Here is a 19,346-nt window from a genome sequence, read left to right as displayed (position 1 = left end):
ACTTGCTTGATGCTGCATGGCATGGACTCAGGTGTGAACAAACACCTAAGGAATACAGGTGGACTTTTATTACGTTTTTCTTTGAACTGCATTTAAGACTGTTTTTGCTGTTTGCCAAGTGTGAATAAAACAAGGAACTTTGATTTGAAAAGTACTGTTTCCTTGCCTCTATACTGCAACCACACCTGTCTGCAAGAGCGAGTCATCACATTTGGTGGAGGATGAGGTCAGCCAACGCAGTGAGGTCAGCAATTGAGTTGCAGCATGCTGTTTGCTAAGAACTAAGCCTTAGGATGACCTGTTGGGAGTGGTTGCTAGGGGCAATGATCCTGCCGACAAGTGACTGACAGTACAGCGGGAGCGTTTTCTCCAGAGAGTCAAGGCAAAACAGTGACCGCAGTGTTGCCAAAATGGAGGCTGTTATGAAAGCACTCATGGAGGCCAACAAGTACCAGCAGGAAACCAACCAGCTGCTGTTACAGCACGCTGTTACAAACTGCATTGACAACCCGGGCCAGCCCTGATGTCCGGAAAGTCGTGCGGATGGAGATCCCCAAGATGACCCCCTCGGATGATGTCGAAGCCTACCTTGTGGTTTTTGAAAAAGTGGCCATGAGGGAGAAGTTACCCTGGAACCAGTGGGCTGAGGTCATCGCTTCGTTTATGATGTCGGGGTCCCAGCAGGCGTACTTTGACTTGCCCGATGACCAGGCTGCTGATTATGACACCATCAAGGGTGAGATTCTGGCAAGACTGGGGGTGAATGTGTGGGTCCGGGCCCAGCGGGTAAGGCAGTGGGAATATAAGCCAGCTGAGCCAGTCCGGCCACATTATTAAAGGAGTACTCTAGTGCAGAGTATTCCTGCTCCGTCCTGCCCGGGCTGCAAAATAAATGAAAATGAACCAACACTCACCTCCCTGGGTTCCCGCGGAGCGCCACTACAGCTGATCGGTCCTCCGGACCATCTCCTTCATACTTCCGGGTGTAACGAAGCGTCACATGGCGCTCAGCCTATCGCCGGCAGCTGCTATGTTCTGCCTTGGCCGGTGATAAGCTGAGCGCCATGTGACACTTCGTTACACCCAGAAGTATGAAGGAGATGCACCGGAGGACCGATCAGCTGTAGTGGCGCTCCGCGGGAACCCAGGGAGGTGAGTGATGGTTCATTTTCGTTTATTTTGAAGCCCGGGCAGGACGGAGCAGGAATACTCTGCACTAGAGTGCTCCTTTAAGACCTATTGCAATGCCTGCTGAAGTGGCTGCAGCCGGAGGTGTTGAGTCCCGCTGCCATGCTGGATTGACTCCTGGCCGATATGTTCTGGAGGGCTCTGCCTTACTCCCTCCAGAGCTGGATTGGCCAGGCGTCCCCTAGCAACACACTGGGAATGGCAGACCTCGTAGAAAGGTTCGAGGCCACCATAAAACTGTGGGAGGGGGCGGTTAAACCCAGGAGGTCCCCACCCTTGTCCAGGCAGCTGGAAAGCCCTAAAAGCCCTGCCCCATTGCTATGTTGGGACTGTCACGAACCAGGACATGTTAGGGCTAATTGTCCACAGCAGCAAGAACCTATGGACACCAACAATGCACTCCGCCCGTCCCTATATGCCCAGAGACTGTGTGCCACCGGTGTCCCCAGGGCAGGGGACTGTGATCACCTCTGCCAGGTAAAGGTGGGAGATAGTGTCGTGGTGGCACTAATAGACTCAGGTAGCATGGTGACTTTGGTGAGGTCCAACCTGGTGCCGCCTACTGAGTATAAGGGCCGACAAACGGGAGTCTTCGGCATACACGGGGACTTAAAAGACTATCCCACTGTCCTGGGGACTTTGTCAACAACGACTGGCCGCTGGACTCATGAGGTGGCCGTTGCCACAAAGTTACCCTATGCCCCAGGCCTCTACTGGATTCTCGCCCTTTGAACTTCTGTACGGCAGACATCCACTTGGTCTGTTAGACATAGCCAAAGAGGTGTAAGAACAACAGCCCACGCCGCACAAAAGTGTGGTTGAGTATGTCACTCATTTGCTAGCATGGATGGAAACAGTGTTGCCCTTGGTCAGGGAACATATGGAGGCATCTCAGCGGGCCCAGAGTAGAGGCTATAATCACCAGGATCGGGTACGGAATTTTAACCCGGGAGATCGGGTTTTGATTCTGGTACCTATGGTTGACAGTAAGTTTCTGGCTAGGTGGCAAGGTCCCTACGAAGTGATCGAAAAAGTAGGGGAGGTGACGTACAGGGTACACCAGCCCGCACAGAGAAAGCCAGAGCATGTGTACCTGGAGGCCTGGAAAAGACTTGCTTGATGCTGCATGGCATGGTCTCAGGTGTGAACCAACACCTAAGGAATACAGGTGGACTTTTATTACGTTTTTCTTTGAACTGCATCTAAGACTGTTTTTGCCAAGTGTGAATAAAACACGGAACTTGGATTTGAAAAGTAGTTTCCTTGCCTCTATACTGCAACCGCACCTATCTGCAAGAGCAAGTCATCACATTATATACACAGTGACCCCCACCCACAGAATATTAAAGGGGTACTTCGGTGGAAAACAATTATTTTCATATCAACTGGATCCAGAAAGTTATACAGATTTTTAAATTACTTCTATTCAAAAATCTTAACCCTTCCAGTACTAATCAGCTGTTGTATACTCCACAGGAAGTTTTTTTCGTTTTGAATTTCCTTTCTGTCCGACCACAGTGCTTTCTGCTGACACCTCTGTCCATGTCAGGAACTGTCCAGAACAGGAGCAAATCCCCATAGCAAACCTCTCCTGCTCTGGACAGTTCCTGACATGGACAGAGGGGTCAGCAGAGAGCACTGTGGTCAGACTGAAAAGAACTACACAACTTCCTCTGTAGTATACAGAAGCTAAAAAAAATTTCTACCAGAGTACCCCTTTAAGTACAGCTCTGGCATACAATACACAATATAACTAAGGATTAGTACAGGATAAATGATGTAATATACAATGCATTGGGACAGTTTTCAGAACCTGTCACTTATTTCACATAAAATAAAAACAAATCTATTTTTTCTCCATCATTTTGTATTCAGTGCAATGTAAAAATAGAGTTTTAGAATTGTTTCCTAATTTATTAAAAATGTAAACTAAAATTTCATTTCAACATCTTTAAGATGTTTCTACACCTTGATAGGAGTCATCTATGGTAAATTTAGTTGATTTGATATAATTTGGAAAGAAACAGCCCTGTGTATATAAGATCTAACAGATGACATGACATGACATGACAGATGATGTATATCAGTAAAAACAAATGAAGTCATGAGGAGAAAGAACTTCCTGTAGAGCTCAGAGACAGGATTGTGTGGACCACAGATCTGGGTAAAAGAACAAAACTTGTACTGAATCGAAAGTTCCAAGGAGCACAGTTGCCACCATTATCCTTAAATGTAAAACGTTTGGAGCATCCAGGACTCTGCCTAGAGCTTGCCACCCCTCCAAACTAAGTAATCAGGGGAGAAAGGCCTTCAAAGGATCTTCACAACATCGAGAGGCCGCTGCATCAGCCACCCTGCACCACTACAGACCCCAGCAAGTCTACAGGCAAGCCAAGGTGTTGTGCCCTCAGTATAACCCCCTCCGGTAAGCAAAACTGCTGTTTTTAGGGGAATCTGTGTCTGGCCATACTGGACCAGGAGTGCACCTTTTTTGTTTTTATCTTTCTGTTGGTAAGAGAGATGACCAATTGTCCAATGGCTAAGCTCCAAAAAAACCTGTGTGCAGATGGCAGAAACTTCTAGAAGTTTTGTTTTGCTTAGCTATACACGTTTATTCCCTTTGTATGTATGAGAACTAAACCAATAAATGGAGGAAAAAAAGCAAATTGGACATAATGTCACACCAAACTCCAAAAATGGGCTGGTCAAAATTATTGGCACCCTTTCAAAATTGTGGAAAAATAAGATTGTTTCAAGCATGTGATGCTCCTTTAAACTCACCTGGGGCAAATAACAGGTGTGGGCAATATAAAATCACACCTGAAAGAAGATAAAAGGAGAGAAGTTCACTTAGTCTTTGCATTGTGTGTCTGTGTAAGCCACACTAAGCATGGACAACAGAAAGAGGAGAAGTCTGAGGACTTGAGAACCAAAATTGTGGAAAAATATCAACAATCTTAAGGGTACATGTTCATCTCCAGAGGTCTAGATTTTCCTTTGTCCACAGTGCCAACATTATCAAGAAGTTTGCAACCCATGGTACTGTAGCTAATCTCCCTGGGAGTGAACGGAAGAGAAAAATTTATGAAAGGTATCAATGCAGGATAATCCGGGGATGGTGGATAAGCAGCCCCAAACAAGTTCCAAAGATATTCAAGCTGTCCTGTCAGCGCAAACTATCCATCAACATTTAAATGAAATTAATCACTATGGCAGAAGACCAAGGAGGACCCCACGGCTGACACAGAAACATAAAAAAGCAAGACTACATTTTGCCAAAATGAACTTGAGTAAGCCAAAATCCTTCTGGGAAAACGTCTTGTGGACAGATGAGACCAAGTTAGAGCTTTTTGGTAAAGCACATAATTCTACTGTTTACTAAAAACAGAATGAGGCCTACAAAGAAAAGAACACAGTGCCTACAGTGAAATATGGTGGAGGTTCAATGATGTTCTGGGGTTGTTTTGCTGCCTCTGGCACTGGGTGCCTTGAATGTGTGCAAGACATCATGAAATCCAAGGATTACAAAAGGATTTTGGGTCGCACTGTACAGCCCAGAGTCAGAAAGCTGGGTTTGCGTCCGAGATCTTGGGACTTCCAGCAGGACAATGACCCCAAACATACGTCAAAAAGCAGCCAGAAATGAATGGCAACAAAGCACTGGAGAGTTCTGAAGTGGCAGCAATGAGTCCAGATGTAAATCCCATTGAACACCTGTGGATAGATCTTAAAATTTCTGTTGGGAAAAGGCGCCCTTCCAATAAGAGAGACCTGGAGAAGTTTGCAAAGAAAGAGTGGTCCAACATTCCAGCTGAGAGGTGTAAGAAGCTTATTGATGGTTATAGGAAATTACTGATTTCAGTTATTTTTTCCAAAGGGTGTGCAACCAAATATTAAGTTAAAGGTACCAATAATTTTGTCCAGCCCATTTTTGGAGTTTGGTGACATTATGTCCAATTTGCTTTTTTTCCTCCATTTTTTTGTTTAGTTCCAATACACACAAAGGGAATAAACATGTGTATAGCAAAACGTGTGTTACTGCAATCCTTTTCTGTGAGAAATACTTCATTTTTTTGAAAATTTTTCTACATCTGTAAGGTAGTAGGGACAGTTTGGGGGGGCAGAAGAAGTTGAAAGGTTCCCTTTAAGTGGGTGAATTCTATATGTAATGCAGCATTTAAAGATGGACATATGCTTACATTTTCATGTGGCCCCCAAATCCCACAATTTTGATCATTGATTATGAGGGATATGAGACATATTATAGTGCTGGTCTGAATTGAGGCCCCTGTTTCATTGTATGACCTGGATTTGTGCCCCTGTCACTTTCCTTTCCTGTGTTTAATGGTGAGACAGGTGTAGTCTTAATACGTTTATGAGAAGCCAATTAACACTTTGCAACCTTAGCTTGGATTACAAATGATTAATAGAGACCTAAATCCTTTGGTGCTGACACTGGCAATGGCAGATTACTGAAGGTGGCACGTTATAAAGAGCTGGGGTACTGCGCTCACTCTGTAGAGCAGCTTTGTCAGGAACACAGGCTTTCTTGGGTGTCCCGGAGGGAAGGAGAAACACAAAAGGGGTTTCTTTCTAGATTGGGGAGGAGGCCTTTAAAGAGCTGCCACTATGAATGGAACAGAAGGCCCAAATTTTTACGTGCCCATGTCCAACAAGACTGGGGTGGTACGAAGCCCATTTGAATACCCTCAGTATTACCTGGCAGAGCCATGGCAATATTCAATTTTGGCCGCATACATGTTCTTGCTCATACTCCTCGGGCTCCCTATCAACTTCATGACCTTGTATGTCACCATCCAGCACAAGAAACTCCGAACACCCCTAAACTATATCCTGCTGAATTTGGCATTTGCCAATCACTTCATGGTCCTGTGTGGATTCACCATTACAATGTACAGCTCAATGCACGGATATTTCGTCTTTGGTCATACTGGTTGCACTGTTGAAGGCTTCTTTGCTACCCTTGGTGGTAAGTAATTCTTCTGGATATTCACACCCTAAGCTGGGCAATAGGTCTGGGGTCTCTTGGTTTATGAGGTGACAGATCCTTTAGTTGGGAATGTCACCCATGATGTAAAATACAAATAGTTATTGGCATGGGGTGAGTGGTTGTAAAAACTTTCAATATCTCAACCTTTGAGGAAGTAGATGCCATCTGTACCTTTATCATCTAAGACTTTGATGTGGTGTATTATGAAAGACGTTTTCCAAGATTATTTCTCAACTTCTGCTTTTCTCTCTGACAGGTGAAATTGCCCTTTGGTCCCTGGTGGTCTTGGCCATTGAACGATATATGGTCGTCTGTAAGCCCATGAGCAACTTCCGATTCGGTGAGAACCATGCTATCATGGGTGTGGCATTCACCTGGATAATGGCTATGGCCTGTGCTGCTCCTCCACTCTTTGGATGGTCTAGGTATGTCTAGATCCATATATAACTAACCATTTAACACTACACCCGTAATGTAATGTTACTGAATTATTTAAATTTAAAATAATAGCTAAAATGGTTATCCAGGAATAGAAAACAAGAGCTAATTTCTTCCAAACACAGCACCACACCTGTTCTAAGGTTGTGTGTGGTATTACAACTTGGCTCCATTTATTTCAGTGGAACTAAGCTGCAATACCACACACAACCTGAGGACAGGCGTGGTGCTGTTTTTGGAAGAAAACAGATCAGATTTTTAATCCTGGATAATACCTTTAGGGTCTATTCACACGTACAGTATTCTTCACAGATTTGATGCCCAGCTTTCATGAGCAGGATTTGAAGCTGTGTTCAGTCATTCAGTCTACATTGAAGTCTGCAGCAGAAAATCCTGTGCATCAAATCTGCGCAGAATAATGTACATGTGAATAGACCATTAATGTAGCTAGACACAGGTTTGTGTGATACAATCTGTTGAGCTTGTGCATCTAAGGTTTTCACGTGTGATAGATACTGTCTGCTTTATTATTATTGTATTTTAGCCTATCTTGTGTAAGGGTGCATTCACAAGCTATTACTAGCAGCGGGTTTCCCACTGCAGGAATCCTGCTGCGAGTTACACTACCATTGATTTAAATGGGTCCACAGACAGTCTGCAATAGTGTCAGATTTGCGGACTGTCCACGGACCCATTCAAATGAATGGTAGCGTAACTGGCAGTGAGTTTCCCGCAGTGGGAAACCCGCTGCTAGTTACTAGCGTGTGAACGCACCCTGATACTATCTACATGATCTATCTATGACCGCTGAAGGCCTGATCACTGGGGCCCCCACAGATCAAGAGAACATGAAAACTGAGTCCCCTTCTTCATTGGTACAGCTAATGGCATTGCACACGTGTGATAGCTGTGGATAAGAAATAAATGTTATTTGTGGTACAACCCCTTTAATCTTTCTTAATCTATCATGAGTAGTACTGTCCGCTTATCTAGTGTATCTAATCCCATCACATATAACATACATACACAAATAGATCACTATTTACTTGATTGTGAAAAAATATGCAAACATTTTTAAGTCATGCCTCTGCCACCAAGTGGTATTAATTTCTATATTGTTCTCAGATACATCCCTGAGGGAATGCAATGCTCATGTGGAGTTGACTACTACACCTTGAAGCCCGAGGTCAACAATGAGTCCTTTGTGATCTACATGTTCATCGTCCACTTCCTCATCCCCCTGATTATCATTTCCTTTTGTTATGGCCGCCTGGTGTGCACTGTGAAAGAGGTGAGCAAACAAGTGATAGCCCGAAGGTATGAGGATCTCAGTTTTGGTATTGCCACCACTATGAGTAAGTGATGCCTCTTTGTTGAGATATGTGCATTCATTTCACTCTTGTCCTCAATCCACAGGCTGCAGCTCAACAGCAAGAATCAGCCACCACCCAGAAGGCCGAGAAAGAAGTCACAAGAATGGTCATTATTATGGTTGTTTTCTTCCTGATTTGTTGGGTTCCCTATGCCACAGTCGCTTTCTTCATCTTCACCCATCAAGGCTCTGAATTTGGCCCAGTCTTCATGACCGTACCAGCTTTCTTTGCCAAGAGTTCTGCCATCTACAACCCTGTCATCTACATTATGCTCAACAAGCAGGTATGTATAGCTTAAAACCACCTTAAAAGTCTTCGGTACAATCTGTAGTCCAACCCACAGTCTCTTGATTATTTATAGACACAATGTTATGGATTTCTACACTCAGGCTGGGTTCACATGAGCCTACTGCAGATGTATTTTTACTTCCATGGCCATTAGTCTCTACCCATCTGTGGGTTTGATGACCTGAAGTGACAGCTGACAGTCAGACCATGTCTATAGGGTTATGTTGGGCTGTCTATTGGCAATATATTAAAAAACAAATGCTAACTTGCTTGAGCTTGAAGTAGTCGACCCCATTTTTGAGTCCCACACAGATCATACTTACATTCGAGAAATAGACCAAACATATGCAAACTGAGTCAACACCTCTGCTGTATTAAATAATACATATTTCTTTAACACCATCATGAAAAATACATGTGAGATATAACAATTGAGATCCAAATTAAAGCATGGAGGAAAGAATTGATCTATAAATTGCACATCAGTATGTTAAAATGGGTAGACATCAATATCAATACCATCCAGAGTATTTTATTTCAGATATTATTACCTCTTTATAGATGGTTTCAACATGTGCAAAACTTGTGACCATTCACCACTCCTGAGTACATGAGCCACAACTATTGGTAGTAACGGACCAATCCAAGTTTAATTTACACTGAATTCAATGAGCCTGCCGGGAGAAGGTCAGGCTGTACGTTGTCATCACTTTTCACTTTTTGCTGAGGGACAGCTGACCAAAGACTGAAAGCCTTAGCCTTAGACTAATGTGAGCTGAGCCTAAAGACTATGACAAATGAGGAAAAAGGAGTCCTCACAAAATGGGATATAAAGCCAGTAACTGAGTATATTTGCCTTATTGAGGCTCCTATCCCACAGTCAGCAATTTCCTGAGTCTTGTCACAGTTTTTAGTTACTTGATGTGTATTCTGCCCTTACTGTGATAGAAAAAATCTCTACATGTACTTACTGACTTCCTGGTGAGATGGTGCTAATCCACAGTAGTCAATATGAGCAAAAAGAGCTGCAGCGGAAATCATGGAGGAAGGACAGAGCAGCAGCCTAAGAAAATGCAGCTAAGTTGACATCACTTATTATAGATACACAGCAAAGTAGAGAAATGAAGAGGAGAGCACCACGTCATGTGATACCAATGCTGGAGGGATATATAAGCAGAGGTGGCTAGGAATCCTGTGAGATACTCAACACCTGCGGGGTGTATGCAATAAAGCTGTAGTAACAATGTAATTAACACAAAGAACAATAGTATGCACTCACCCCAACTATGGTGTCTATACATCCGGAGGTCCGGGCCACCGGGAGGACATAGGGCTGGAAGCGAAGTGCTCAGAGGCTACGCAGGTCATTTCACACATCTATGCGAGCTTCTTCCGGCCTCTCTGGAGGCTGGAAGAAGCGCGCATTAACGCGTGAATGACCGGCGTAGCCTCTGAGCACTTCGCTTCCAGCCCTATGTCCTCCCGGTGGCCTGGACCTCCAGATGTGTAGACACCATTCCAGGCTTCTGCCAACCACATTCATTCCCCCCAGTTACCTACTTATTGAAGAACTCCTGTCCCCATTTCTCCAGCTTCCTCAGATGACCACAGTCACTGACATCTCTGCTTTTCCTCCACAGTTCCGTAACTGCATGATCACCACCCTGTGCTGTGGCAAGAATCCCTTTGGTGATGATGAGACCTCCTCTGCTGCCACTTCTAAGACAGAAGCTTCTTCTGTGTCTTCCAGCCAGGTGTCTCCTGCATAAGACCTTTAACCAGACCTGTCTCAGGGTCCGCTGCCTCACACAGCTCCCACCACCCCATTTCCGTCTTCTTGCTAAGGTGGCGAATTACGCAAAGTTCCCTTTCCATTATATTAAACGTATCTGTTCCTCAAGAAAGAAGAATCCTTCCGAACCCCTTCGCTGCTGAAACCGACTTGATTGCTTTGTGATGCAATAGGGCCCTTACGGCAGCGAAGGGGTTGTCTTCTATATATACGAAGAACTCCTTTGAGACTGTACATATCTTAAAGAAAAGAAGACCCCACTAATTACTAAAAACACCTCCCAAGAAAACAAGACTCTCAGCCTGACAATGCTCCTGTAGCCGCCATTTCCCAGGGGTTGATGCGCAGTCTCGGGCCAGTTCATACCTCTAATTTTTTTGCAATGCAACAGAAGAGAAGAATATTTTTGTAACATATTTTCAGATTTCCAGTCATTGTCTTCTGCTTTTCTTGGTAAGGTCTGATAGTGATGGCTAAACCGACCCTTTGCACCTGTAATAAAGAGCACTTTGCAAGTATAAAAAAAAAAAAAAAAAATGAAATGTCTTTTTGCATAATTGAAGTTCCCACCGGACAGACCTGACCCTGCTACCCCTAAATCTGGAGATCTCTTCTGACATTTGTACTAAATATTGGTATAGAACTTCTGGCTGGGAGGAGACTACCAGAGAAACGTGGGATCATGCACCATGTCCTACTAATAGCACATCTTTAAACATCAACCCCAGGTAAATTCAATTCATTGGCATCTTACAGAATCTAAAGACATTGCTCATGAGCGCCTGTATGTCTATGCCACCTGGAACAACCCTTGTAGGTTGCCCCAAGAGATGTCTATGAGCTCGGCTTGTGCAGGAGAGGACCCTCCCTCTATTCCATGTTTAAGGAGCACAAAGAACAGCATATGGAGCAATCCATTTATGCTCATAGAGCTTACAGTCAGGACTCATGTACAGATAGTGGTTCCATTAACTTCTTCAATCAACCATAACTATTTTTTTTTCTCTTCAGGCTGGGGCCCTAAATAAGAATTTACAGATTTCCCCTAAAGTATGGCCTAAACCCCCTCTTTAAATCAAAGCCATGCCCAGTGGTTTACTTACTCCATTAGCTTCCTGCTGGAAAGATCATGGGTTTTGTGGGGCGCTGGTGGGCTCACTGTCCAGGAAATGCAAGCCAGCGAATCTGGGGCAGCTTTCATACCAACTCCATTAGTCAGCAAAGGTCATTCAAGATCACTGTAGGCCACCATTGTTGCATGTCCTCTATTCGCTTCTTCTTGCATTTCCACTTGGCAGTGACAGGAGGTGCAGACACTTTGGGCACCATGTTCTCCTTCCCCAGGTTGATGCTTTGTAGATGGATTTTGTATGAACGGAGGCAGATTTCTTCTATCTTGTAAATGCAGCATGTTCCATGCACAACAGAAGGGGTAAAGGTTCCCCTCTGTAATATCAATAAAAAAACAAGATACGGTGTCCATTTGTGATACTGTTACAATTCTGATGTAAATAGAGAATTTACCTGCAAGATTTTGTGTAGGCGTGCATGTATGCGTAGATTTCCTCTGCATCAACATGTACATGCACACTGTATACATGTGTGGATATACTGGGGGGATTATGAATGCTGTAATAATATTTCCTAAGTGTAGTAATTTATTTTCTGTACAATGTTATAGAAGATATTTCCACATAAAACGTTTCCTGCTTAAACGTGTGTCTCTTGATGTTTCTATAATTTGATACTACCAACCTATGCGATTGGTCCAGCTCTACAAGGACCTGGAGGGTGAAAGAACCATTACACTACTGGAGCCACAATGTCTCAATGGCCTCCAGAGGGTCTTTCGCTACTTGAAGGGGCAGCAATATTATAGAGGTATCATAATAATTCATCTTATTATATAATTCACAATAAGAGGAAGAATAAGATCGCACTCACCAGTCCTATATATTCGTGCTTTTATTTCTGTGAACGGGGGTTACATCTCATATGGCAGGTAAAGGAGCGACACGTGTTTCACGCTACATGCGCATCGTCTGGCTCTACTGATGAAATGACAAACCGCTCCTTTTATACATACAACTTCCTACTATTGATCACTTCACCTGTGCAACAATTGACTTCAACCAATAGGTTGCATTTACCTGTACTTTCGCACACCGGCCGGTCCTCCTTGCTACCGCGTCATGACGGGGTGGTGCGGCCTCTCCACAGCCCACTCCCAACTCCGCCCTCCTCCAACAGGATCGTGATCCCGTTGGTTCAAGCGGAGCAGAGTCACTGACAGAGAGACCGCGTCTCCCGTTGCGCGGCAACCATGGACACGGGAGCTGTGAACTCTGTACAAGTAAAAGAAATCTTGCTTTATTTCTTTAACTAGATTTCAAAGTTCACTGTGGTCCTATCTATCGAAGTCTCTCTGTAATTCCTCGGTGCATACTACAGCTAAAGGTGGAGCGATCCGGCCTCAACGACAGCTAGCCCCGCCCACCCAAAAGGGGAATCCCCTACTGGATGGGCTGTGCCGGCATCACTAAGGTGCTGAACGCACCACCCAGTCGCGCAGAAGCACCAGGGACAGGAGACTCCGAGAAAATAACTGGTCCACTGTGACAACAGAGGGTGAGTGAAAGAATATATTTTAGGGTAAAGTGCATTATAATATATGGAGCAGGTTGTTCAATTACATTATTAAAAACATGGAACTTCCAAAGTGTCTAGTATGAGTCGTTAGCTCGAACATAACTGATCTTTAGTACAACAATAGCAGATATAGCATTTAAAGAAAAACTGACATGTTCGTCTTATCGTTCAGACCCAATGGCCCCTCTGCCTCAGTTCTTAAAATCCATTTCGCTTCACATTGGAGTAGAGTTTTTTGCCTATTCCCTCCATTATATGATATGGGTACTAGTTCTAAACCAGAAAAACGCAATACTGTTGAATCACTATTATGATATTTTTGCACATATTCTATCAATCGAGTTGATCCAATGCCTGTGCGGATCGACCTACAGTGTTCTCTCACCCTTATGTGTAAACACCTTATGGTCTTTCCGATGTAGAACAATCCGCATGGGCACTGGATCACGTAAACTACGAATTTACTCTTACATGTGATAAATTGTCTGATAAAGCAATCGATCCCTCCCAATTGTCAATTGTTGCACAGGTGAAGTGATCAATAGTAGGAAGTTGTATGTATAAAAGGAGCGGTTTGTCATTTCAGCAGTAGAGCCAGACGATGCGCATGTAGCGTGAAACATGTGTCGCTCCTTTACCTGCTATATGAAATGTAACCCCCGTTCACAGAAATAAAAGCACGAATATATAGGACTGGTGAGTGCGATCTTATTCTTCTTCCTCTTATTGTGAATGATTTGGACTATTTCTGGATTTCTCAGAGATCAGCACCCCTCACCTACTCTGTGCATAGTCCAGCCGTGGGATCTCAGCTCTCCATTCATTCTGATGCATTTGGAATAAGTGTTGTAATAGTGGGCAGTGCCAGTTATTGCTCTATATCAGGACTGTTCCAAGACTCTTATACTTTATCATTAACTAGAGCACACCCATATACCTTTTCATATGGAGAGTGAAAATGAAGCAAAGGATCCCAATGTGGGGACAGCAGTGAACGGGGGACGTATAGATGAAGGGACTTTTTTTCTCATCCTGTGAAAACAAAGATGAGCTACAGATATTGGTAAAACACTGGAACATAAGATCTGTATACTGGCGGAAAAAGAAATCTTACTATTTTGGTCCATTCGTTCTTTGAATTCTTATAAAGAAGCAAACCTGGTCCCTAGAGGCCTGCGTTATTATAAAGAACCAACACAATTTACAGAAGATGTGGCCTTTGTTAATAAATGGAAGGAAGCCTATTTAGCTCATCCATACAATTTGATGTGTCTCATCCTACAAAGAGATGAATTGGAGTATGAAAAAATAACGGAGGAACTGGGCAGAGCTAAAACAGAGTTATGCACGAGATACTCTGAAGATCAGATGCTTGCCTTTTTGAAAAAATTTGATAAAAAACTACAAATTACACAATGTGAAATAAAAGAAATAAAAAAAGAAAAATTTGTTCGAGATAAATTAGATTTTGATAATGGCAAAATATTCGAATGGAATCCTAAGAAGAACATCAGACGAAAAAAGAGACAACCCTATAAGAAGTTTCTAGATTTAGGAACTACAGATTCTGATTCAAGCCAGTCTGATGATGTGAGAAATCAAAAAAGATTTAAAACAACACCCAGGAGGCCCTTTAGGAGGAGGATCCGGAGAGGACGGAAGAAGAAGATCTGCCCGGGTGCAATATGCGCAGAAGCGCAAATAAGTAACGGGGAAGGACTAACACCTCCCCAAGACCCCGCAGATATAACCATAGTGAATTTATCTGGCACCGATACCCCTGATGATAGTTTGTCATTGCTGAAAAAAGGATTAAACTATTGCTTGCACGAGAATTTTGACCCAGTTGATTTCCAGGTGGACATTTATAAGGCAGTTCGAAAAATGAACCTAAAAAAATATTTTTCCAAAATACCTGATAAAAAAATAGAAACAAAAGTGGGTGAAACTCCCTCAATAATTGGATCTGAAAGCTTTGGGTCTTTCACAAATTTTGAAGCAGATGTTCTAGAGGGGGCCAGGCTTTTAACGTCTTTAACCAAGAATGAAAATGTTGATTTGGGTGAAGCAGAGAAGGGCATTAATTTTTTCCAGGGGGAAATAAATCAACTTTTAGTCCCCCTTTACAACCGGGAGGTACATTGGACACTTTTACAAAATTGGTAACCCAAGAGGTAAAAAGTTTGGTATACACTCATCATGGGAATAATCTGTCTCAAAGAGAAGCAAGAGCTTTAAAATGGTTGAAAAACCAGAAGCACCTTATCTTCAGGAGAGCAGATAAAGGTGGAAACCTTGTCATTTTAAACAAAACCCAATATGTAGCTGAGACAAATAGGTTGTTAAATGACAAAGAAGTGTATCTCCCGTTAACCGAGGATCCCACATTCAGTTACCAAACTAAATTGAAGTCATTATTGTGTAAATATGTTACAAAAGGTGTCATATCTGAAAAAACTGCCAAAAAATTATGCCCACTATTTCCTAGAAAACCCCACTGGTACTACATCCCCAAATTACACAAATCGCTGACCCAGCCCCCGGGACGACCCATAGTCTCAGGGATTGGGTCAGTGACAGAAAGTTTATCTAAATATATAGACTGATTAGTCAGGCCCCTACTCAATGAACTTCCTTCCTATTTACAAGACACAGGAGCATTTCTGAGAGCACTTAAAGGGGTACTCCGCCCCTAGACATCTTATCCCCTATCCAAAGGATAGGGGATAAGATGTCAGATCGCCGCGATCAAAAAAGGTTTGTTTTTTTATTTAAACACACAGATATGGATACAGTGGTACAGAGGGTAGTTAGAAAACATTGGTCGCTTCTTCAAAGTGACCCTGCTCTTAAAGAGTATGTAAAAGAGGGCCCTCTTTTTTCATATAGAAGAAATCGCTCTATAGGCAGTGAGTTGGGATCCAACCAATTCAGAGAAACTAAATTGGATTGGTTAAGTAAATCTAACCCCGTTGGGCTTTTAGTCACAATACCCAGTGTTACTTCACACTTACTCTACTGCAGTTTTTCCCAACCAGGGTGCCTCCAGATGTTGCAAAACTACAACTCCCAGCATGCCTGGACAGCCTTTGGCTGTCCAGGCATGCTGGGAGTTGTAGTTTTGCAACACCTGGAGACACCCTGGTTGGGAAACACTGGTCTACTGGACCCTTTTCACATAGACACGCTATAATGCAGTTACTTCTGTGAATGTTTATTACTGCTCTTTATTTTGCAGTCCAATTATATGTTATTTAATGTTCTTTGTATGTTTAGTTCACAAATAGAGCAACTGATGGAGTGCACTTCATACAATCATAGATGCAGAGCCTCTAGTGCAGTGGTCTCCAACCTGCGGACCTCCAGATGTTGTAAAACTACAACTCCTAGCATGCCCGGACAGCCAACGGCTGTCCGTGCATGCTGGGAGTTGTAGTTTTGCAACATCTGGAGGTCCGTAGGTTGAAGACCCCTGCTCTAGTGTTATTCAAAGTGCATATATATAATTAGGTGTTACTGTTTTTTTTGTGTAAACTGCGCATTCATAAACATAAGATGTATAACTTTGCCTTGATGTCAGGACCCTTCTTGTATAATTGCACAAAGTCCTGTGTATTACATCGGGTCCCTATATTAGCACCAGGTAATGTATTCACTGTTCACTTTATTGCAGATGTCCCAACACTGCGCTATTGCATTAGTGCCCGTCACTCCATTTCCTAATCCACACATGTACACAGCTTCCTTTGTTATGCATTGGCGGCAGATTGTATTACACTATGCCATTGCACTTCGCTGTTTCCTAGGTAGTGGTAGCTGGTTTCAAGTATTTGGGCTCCGTTCACATTGCCATAGGTGATCCTACATGCTTTAATTAATCAGGGATCACGTTGTAGCGTGTATTCTTCTAATATCGCTTCACGGGCCACCAGTGACGGGCACTAATGCAATAGCGCAGTGTTGGGACGTGAACAGTGAATACATTACCTGGTGCTAATATAGGGACCCGATGTAATACACAGGACTTTGTGCAATTATACAAGAAGGGTCCTGACATCAAGGCAAATTTGTGCATCTTATGTTTATGAATGTGCAGTTTACACAAAATGTGAAACAGTAACACCTAAATATATATGCACTTTGAATAACCATAGAGGCTATGCATCTATGTTGCTCTATTTGTGAACTAAACATACAAAGTGTGAAGTAACACTGTGTATTGTGATCTGACTTTGCCTACATGCTATCTACCTAGCTATCAACTACCAATCCACCTAGCTACCAACTGACCTAGCTAGCTAAAAACCAACCTACATACCTTATAGGCACTGATTTGAATAGGGACCTTCCATATGATAAAATATACCTTTTATTAAGTTCCATTTAACTTCTTAACAACGTAGGACGTAAATGTACGTCCTGGTGAGCTGGTACTTAACGCACCAGGACGTACATTTACGTCCTAAGCATAACCGCAGGCATCGGAGCGATGCCCGGATCATGCGTGGCAGGTCCCGGCTGTTGATCGCAGCCATGGACCCGCCAGTAATGGCGGACATCCGCGATCCCGTGGATGTCTGCCATTAACCCCTCAGATGCCGTGATCAATACAGATCATGGCATCTGCAGCATCGTGGTCACTTAAATGGATGATCGGATCGCCCGCAGCGCTCCCGCGGGGTTTCCGATCATCCAGCACGGCAGACGGAGTTCCCCTCACCTGGCTCCGCTGCCTTCCGGGAGTCTTCTACTCTGATCTGCCTCCCCGCAGACCAAAGCAGAAGATGACCGATAACCCTGATCAGTGATGTGTCCTATACATAGCACTGAACAGGATTAGCAATCGAATGATTGCTATAAATAGTCCCCTATGGGGACTATTAAAGTGTAAAAATAAAAGTATAAAAAGTAATAAAAAAAAAGTAAAAAAAATGTGAAAAACCCCCTCCCCCAATAAACACGTAAATTGTCCCATTTTCCCTATTTCAACCCCAAAAAGTGTTAAAAAATATTTTATATACATATTTTGTATAGCTGCGTGCGTAAATATCCCAAATATTAATATAAAATGTTAATGATACCGTACGGTGAATGGCGTGAACGTAAAAAAAAAAAAAAAAAAGTCCAAAATAGCTGCTTTTTTATAAAGTTTTATATAAGCAAATATGGTATCAATAAAAAGTACAGATCACGGCGCAAAAAATGAGCCCTCATACCAACGCTTATACGGAAAAATGAAAAAGTTATAGGTCTTCAAAATAGGGGGATCTTAAACGTACTAATTTGGTTAAAAAGTTTGTGTTTTTTTTAAGCGCAACAGTAATAGAAAAGTATGTTATCATGGGTATCATTTTAATCACATTGACCCAAAGAATAAAGAACACATGTCATTTTTACCATAAATTGTACGGCGTGAAAACGAAACCTTCCAAAATTAGTAAATTGCGGTTTTCTTTTTAATTGCCCCAGACAAATAGTATTTTATTTGTTGCGCCATACATTTTATGGTAAAGTGAGTGAATGCATTACAACGGACAACTTGTCACGCAAAAAACAAGCCCTCATACTAGTCTGTGAATGAAAATATAAAAGAGTTATGATTTTTTGAAGGCGAGGAAACGAAAACTTAAAAATAAAATTGTCTGCGTCCTTAAAGGGGTACTCCGCCCCTAGACATCTTATCCCCTATCCAAAGGATAGGGGATAAGATGTCAGATCGCCAAGGTCCTGCTGCTGGGGACCCCGGGGATCGCTGCTGCAGCACCCCGCTATCATTACTGCGCAGAGCGAGATCGCTCTGCACATAATGACAGGCAATACAGGGGCCGGAGCATCGTTACGTCACGGCCCCGCCCCTCATGACATCACGGCCCGCCCCCGTCAATACAAGTCTATGGGAGGGGGTGTGGCGGTCGTCACGCCCCCTGCCATAGACTTGCATTAAGGGGATGGGCCGTGATGTCATGGGGGGCGGAGCATTGACGTCACGCTGCTCCGGCCCCTGTATCGCCCGTCATTACGCACAGAGCGAACTCGCTCTGTGCAGTAATGATGGCGGGGTGCCGCAGTGGCGATCCCCGGGGTCCCCAGCAGCAGGACCTCGGCGATCTAACATCTTATCCCCTATCCTTTGGATAGGGGATAAGATGCCAGGGGCGGAGTACCCCTTTAAGGCCCAAATGGGCTGCTTCCTTATGGGGTTAAATATTGACTTACACTACAAAATAAACAGGCTGTCACCTATGGTTTAGCATGCATTTATCATATTGCACTTGAGTATAAGTAGTCTCTCAGGAAAAACTCCATATAAAGTGCAAAAACTGTGTATAAAAACACACACGATATATACACAAAGGGGGAGATTTATCAAAACCTGTGCAAAGGAAAACTTGCCCAGTTACCCATAGCAACCAATCCGCTTACCACTTTCATTTTTAACAAGGCCTCTGCAAAATGAAAGAAGCAATCTGATTGGTTGCTATGGGCAACTGAACAACTTTTCCTTTGCAGAGGTTTTGATAAATCTCCCCCAAAGAATTCCAGCAGGAGGTATGGTCCAGGTTTATCTTCTATTCTGTTCTCACTATCGGTCAGAGCTGAGGTTTTT

At 43.3% G+C, this 19,346-nt stretch overlaps 1 protein-coding gene across 1 annotated transcript; it reads left to right on the top strand.

The window, feature by feature from the left end:
* Positions 1-5,817: 5,817 nt before the first annotated feature.
* Positions 5,818-10,106, top strand: RHO (rhodopsin). The gene is made up of 5 exons (XM_056528326.1): positions 5,818-6,178; positions 6,456-6,624; positions 7,763-7,928; positions 8,054-8,293; positions 9,939-10,106. The coding sequence occupies exons 1-5, from the start codon at positions 5,818-5,820 to the stop codon at positions 10,065-10,067; spliced, it is 1,065 nt and encodes a 354-aa protein (XP_056384301.1). The 3' UTR covers positions 10,068-10,106.
* Positions 10,107-19,346: the final 9,240 nt, after the last annotated feature.

This window comes from Hyla sarda, chromosome 6 (genome assembly GCF_029499605.1).
Source record: "Hyla sarda isolate aHylSar1 chromosome 6, aHylSar1.hap1, whole genome shotgun sequence".
NCBI lineage: Eukaryota > Metazoa > Chordata > Amphibia > Anura > Hylidae > Hyla > Hyla sarda.
The sequence above is the reverse complement of the archived record's forward strand: the minus strand, read 5'-3'. Positions and strand labels throughout refer to the sequence as shown.